The sequence below is a fragment of the Schistosoma mansoni genome, chromosome W (assembly GCF_000237925.1).
Source record: "Schistosoma mansoni strain Puerto Rico chromosome W, complete genome".
Classification (NCBI taxonomy): Eukaryota; Metazoa; Platyhelminthes; class Trematoda; order Strigeidida; family Schistosomatidae; genus Schistosoma; species Schistosoma mansoni.
Genome location: NC_031502.1, coordinates 16,914,332 through 16,920,692, shown reverse-complemented (window position 1 = coordinate 16,920,692; position 6,361 = coordinate 16,914,332). Strand labels below are relative to the sequence as shown.

Genomic DNA, 6,361 nt, shown 5'->3' with positions numbered 1-6,361 from the left:
CCATTTTATCGTACTCATCGTAACACTAAAGTGGAAGGTATAACTGTACCTCTAAAGCGTGAAGTTAGGTTTCGCAAAACGTTCGTTACCATCAACAAACAATAACTTTGCCTTTTTATAATTGTGGTAAGAAAGTACCGAATTTCTGTCTGTCAAGCCTCAAATAATACCTTGAAACCATATCCCATATGTCATCACCATATATAAGTCTATCATAAAGAGGTTCGGTATACATGAAACATATTGGCGTTACTTGTATTTTCGTCGTTGAGAGGTGAAGGGCGATTCTAACAGTTTTGATATGTTATTGCATCAAAACAATTCACATTTTTCCTGTATGAAGGCGGCAAACTTTAGAATGTCAAAGCCTTAATCTGGGGCAAAATCCAAATACCTCATCAAAATTATCAGTGCTAAACATCAAACAACAATACGGCTTTATGGATGCTGACTTGGGTATTTATTTTTTTGATCCCCTGGAAAGAACTAAGAATTTGAAGAACGATAAAAGCAAAACACAAATTATGAAGATGTGGATTTAACTGACCATTTTGAAACAGTTCCTCTAAATTGTCCGGATTTCTCGCAAGTTGTAAAATTAAAGCCGATGCACGTAGCTTTTCCGATATACCTTCATAGAGTAGTTCTAAGTAATCATCTAGTTCAGTCAAATGAGCAATTTCATCTATTTCAGTTGAATCAAATGCTCCGGGATCAGCAAGTGTTTCTGATATGATTGGTGGTTTTTCTAACAAAAGTTAATTTAACATTAAAAATATAGGAATACTGACCAAAATTAAAGTCTGATAATCACTAGCAGCTGTATGAAGGATAGTGCTGATCGTGACATTAAAATAGTTTTCATTCAAGTCAAGCATTTACATACATACAGAAGTAGTTCATGTAGTCAGGTGTATACTTTTAGATTCAATTTGTCATAATATGTTGTGGTATGACTTTTGCAGCCACTAACTACTGGAATAATTATAAAAAATGTATAGTTTGACTGTACGAATTCCGAAAGATGGATGTTAAAACGGAAAAATATATATATTTCAGAAGTCAGTAATATTTCCTGGCCAAGACAGTTCGGTTCCTGATTTTGCATACTAAATGCACACCTTAAATGATTAGTTGATTGTTATTTCAACTCATTCAAATTTGTTCATTGATCGCATACCTACAAATGATATTTGTTATGTCATTGGTTCCTATGTTCTGATAATTAGGGGTTAGGAATAAATAATTCTTTACATAAAGTTTTGTTGTCTTACTGCACAGACAATAGCAATTTTTAACCATTGCGACAACTGGCAACTCGGCTAATCACAAGGCACGGGGCGCAGCTGTGCCTGCCGCAGCAATCAGAACTTGCTCCGAGTCGCAACACTGATATATCGACCATGTCTATGTCATAACAACGCGACGATTTTTTAAAGAGAGACGACAAGTAATCTAGATGGAGCTCGATAGTAGTTTCAAGATGTATCCACCCTATAAATTTGACTGATACTTTTGAAATCCATTTTTGTCACTTAAATTAAATAGTTACGTTTCACTTGTTTGTTTAATTTCCAAATTCCTATGCAAGTCTTATATAAACTGTGATTTCCTGAGTAGTTCTCATGTTGTTAAGTAATCAAGTTCATCGGTCACATAGTTTCCCTTTTTATTTGGAAAGTTAAAACTACGAGCGTTTATATTTTTAATAGACCCTAGTAAGTGGGAAAGTTCAATAATTGGTTTGAGTATCTACTGGATAAGCAACACGAACGGTTTCTCATCAATCGAACCAGTGTATCTTTTTATTTCAGGTTGAAAATGAGAAATTAACTATTGTGTAACAACTAATCCATTCTTCAGTCTTTTAACTACTTTTCAGATCATTAAGAGCATCTGGAAATGTTTTCAAATTTTGTGCACTACGTGTTATGAGTTGTAATTCCACAAAAATATCTAACAGTGATTAGTAAATAAGTATAGTGACTGATTCTATCTTGCATTTATATATCCATATATTCCACGAAACATGTTTGGAAAGCAAACACAGTGGTTTTTCTAATGTATGATCTCTGCATCCAAATGATATCCTACGGGTAAGAGATCTAAAACCCTAACGGTTTTTCAGTAGTATGCACTATAATCAACATGGATCAAAAGATATTAAAGATCCAGTGGAAGTAAATAAACTTGAGTCCTTCTGAAGTCACAAGTTTATAAGCCGTTATGGGAAGCACTTAGTTAAAGTGAATATAAACGAAAAAAGTATCAGTCACGTAGTGTTCAAAGGGTCGAGATTGAGCAGTCAACTTTCAATGACAACAAAAACTTACGATTTTTAACTATCTTCGTCTCTTTTCTATTCAGCAAATACTTTAGCAAGTGTTCAACTTGTGGATATTTGTTCTCTGATATCAATTTACAGCTTGAAATGATCTTTTTGGCCAGCTCAGGGATATCTGTGTTTTCATTCAGATTTCTAACTCGAATTCTATATATTTGAAACCTCATAAACTTATATGTCATTACATTTTTTGACTTTCCTTACGATCCCCAACCATCGGATTTCCTAGTTCCCCGAGAATTGTAGCCTCCGTTTCATAATGCACAACAAGTGCTTTTTCTGTTGGATGCACATCTATGGAACCAGCGCGTATTTTTCTTCGACAGTTTCGTTAATATCACTAACATACCTTTTCAGAAATTTGGCATCTTCAACCATTTTAAATTTTCGGTAGTATACTAGGTCAAAACTACGGAAAACAAAGAAATTAATTAATTAGCTGAGTAAAACTGTGTACGTCATTCAATAAACAATGGATAGTCGTTGAATTGCACTCCTTAATACCTGAAAATCAAAGTCGGTTTTCTTCTAATAACTATACTGATATGTGATTCATCGAGCAGATGGAGTCCTATGCTATATATTGAAGTACAATAATCATTGGTTCTTATATTAACATGTATTACATGGACAATGATGTTATACCATCCAGTATAGCAACTGTATCCATTTGTTGCCACATCCTTAAATGCTGGTCTCGTAGATTGGGTGTCATCACAGAAATTAACATGGAGACCTTTTACTACCAAGTGATCATGGCAATGTTTTGTACATGAAAATGATATAGGTTAGTTGGTTAAGAAGTCTAGAATCACACAATCTGTTAACTCTCAGGCATCAGGGGCTTTGAAATAAGCATTCATGCTTGACTGACTTACTTGCCGCCAGAGAGGATTGTACAGCAGCCCAAGATGACGGTCTGAATGTTGACGTAATATTTACAGATTTTAGCAAAGCATTTGATAAGGTTACTGACTTAGATCTTATGCAGAAACACTCAATCTTCGAAATGACAGATGCTGAATAAGAATGGTTTGGAAACTTCCGCTGTAACTGTAGATAGGGAGTGAGAACAAAAGGGGCACTATCTGAACGGAAGTCGGTCAAAAGTGGTGTACTTCAAGACATCATCTTAGGTCACATAATTTTCCTTTTCTGCGTCAGTGGATTACCACGACTGCTCAAGTTGTCGGCACTAATGTTTGCGGATGATTTCGAAACCCGAAGAACAACAGAAAGTGAGGCTGATTACTACGATCTCCAAGCAAACCCGGACGAATTAGTTAGAGGGTAAAAAGTTGTGGCTTATAAATCGTTTATAAAAAGAATATGCTCGTGTACATTATATCACCGTACGTTTAAAGTTTGCGTTACGATTAAACGGTATCTTTTACAAGGTGTTTATATACAGTTGAATCCTAATTTATAACTCATTTATAACATTAGAATTAACCCTTCAAGTAAAATGGGTCGACTGACAAAAAAACGAGCCCGGAAAAGCCCTAATTCTCCAGATAATAACAATTCTGTTATTACCTGCCACTCCTTTTGAATCAGATAATGTTGGGATTGGACATGTACCACACCTGCTGCTGGATGACTCAGTCTCTAATTTAATAATGAGTTCTACCTCAAGATAAAAATGTATCGATAATATTAAGAGTGAATTAGACACTATTTATAAGCAATAAGCCGGTATGCGTTCTAAGGTGGAGTCACTTGCGGGCTCTTTATCAAAGCATGATAGTCTTAAGCAAGAACCAAAAACACTATCACCCTTTAAACTGCTATTGTTGAAGAATGTTGTTTCTGCGGAACTTGAAGACATTATCAAAGTAAAATTTGTTATTGGTTTTATCGCTGGTGAAGCTACTAGGCGAATAATCTCTCGAAATAAAGTGATTATCAATAACATACCTGACAAAATCGCCATTAAATCTGTAAGGATTTCGATATAAAGGCAGCTAACCTTCAAGACAGTCCATGCCAATGTTTTTGACTCAACTAAATGCATCTGAAATACTCATGCTCTATCTTTTTTAGATTCGATTCCCTATTTTTTAGCTGAACATTTGAAAGAATTCGAACGGCTAATCTGCACTCGCATAGTTGCAGATAAAAACACCAACTAAAGACTTATGCAAAAGCATACCTTTAGCGAAAATAACGTTGTTGAGATCACAACAAATCCTGTCCCCTCCAGCAGCCGAACCCACTGGTGAAGCTAACCTATTTCACGTTGGCCAGTACGCATATTCACCAATGAAGAGTGCTAGTCTGCCCCTCATGCCTGTGGTGACCTCAGATAACCAATGTATAACTAATGGAGACACTAGCCTTATATTTTCCAGTGTAACATTAGAAGCCCATAACAAAACACCTAGTTCTAATATGAAGGCTCCTAAAGGCACTCTTAAAATTAAAAATTTTATACCAGGTAAGAAGAAATTATGCACAAAACCTTGTGATTCTAGACCGAATACCAAAAATGTTACAATGGCCCTACCAAACAAAAATATAGTTTCAGAAACCATGCTTTACCCTACTCATCTTAGGGGGGGGTTATAAAGACACACTTCCTTCAAACGTCTCACAAGACGGCCACTACAACCATTGTGTAAGCAGGCCTAATAGTAGACAGACCGCAATCAACCAACGTGCCCCATGGTTACCCTCAAATGTTTTAATCATTAAACCTGTAAGGTGCAACTTTTCTCATCACTATCCCAATGGGAAAGATGGACTACTAGGTTACGCACCATCAACTTAACCCCATCTAGCAGGTGCCTGTCTTAACTGACCACCAAGTCAAGTTCAACAAATTAATCTGCTTTATCAAAATAATGATTTTTTGGCCTTCAGAAATCCCTAGTCTCATTAGCTTTACAGTTTGTTCAAGCCATAGCCCATACGATCGGTCAAACACATTAAACCATAGTCCATGCAAATATAAAACACGTACCATCTATAGGAAGCTTTCGGTTTTTTTTCACACTTTACACTCCCTTTTTAACCTATTAATTATTAATGCAAGTTCACTCTTGAACAAAATTTCAGCCTTGAGACCCTTAGCTATTCTAACCAAGCCTTCTTTGATACTTATCGCTGAAACATGGTTCATTTGAAGTGCTTGATATCTTTTCAGCGGCCATTAACCGAAAGACTGGTTTTCAGATCCTGCATATCAAAGAAGGCTTGGTTAGAAAAGCTAGCCCAACCATAATGAATGATTTAACATATAAGACATGGTTAATCATATCATCAACGCGGTTCCAATGTGATTTGATTGCTTTTTATTGGTAATTATCTTATAACAAGTCAGAGTTTTTTAAGTGGCTGATAAGTCCTTCAAGGTCGTCAATACAGTATACTTTTCCCGAACGGTGTTTTCATTTCCAAATTATTCCGCCTAAATCATAGGCTATCAATATACCTAACAGGCTAATGCTTTAACTAGAAGAAGTAGAATACAGGGACGAACTAATCAGATTTGAGCTGGAAACTGTTTCATGAATGACAATTTCCTATTGATTGTGGTATTTTAAAGCACTATTTTGATATGGTTCTCGATTTACTCATCACCGTTTAATAATGTGTGTGTAAGGGTTGAAGCGTCCATGAGTGAATACCAATTTTATCAACTCCTTTGACCGCGTGTTTATTCTTAGGTTAGTTCTCTCATTATAGTTGTGTATTCCATTAGAAACATCCAGAAACTAAGATACGAGTTGGGCTAGAAAGGCATTTACTAATAATAAATTAGATTGCGGGAGCACTCAATAATCAAGAACGAGATAAAGTAAATGGGGAACAGAAGGGATGTATATATAGAGGGTCACAGGTTCGAATTAAGCATCAGTGTAACAGGTTTGTGGAGATTATTAAACCTGATAGTTTTCATCGCTAAATGACCTGATTTAGAGAACCAATAAAAACTGGAATGGACTTAACAAGTGTTTCGTCCTGATATATGACTCATCAGCACAACTCATCCACGATCCAACCAGGACTCTAACC

The 6,361-nt window shown here is 35.9% G+C and overlaps 1 protein-coding gene across 1 annotated transcript; it reads right to left on the bottom strand.

Moving 5' to 3' along the window:
- Positions 1–413: 413 nt before the first annotated feature.
- Positions 414–2,722, bottom strand: Smp_174360 (hypothetical protein; the record flags this gene model as incomplete). The annotated part of the gene is made up of 4 exons (XM_018788784.1): positions 414–748; positions 2,334–2,491; positions 2,530–2,661; positions 2,694–2,722. 4 exons carry the CDS (start codon positions 2,720–2,722, stop codon positions 414–416), a joined length of 654 nt encoding a protein of 217 aa, XP_018654293.1.
- Positions 2,723–6,361: the final 3,639 nt, after the last annotated feature.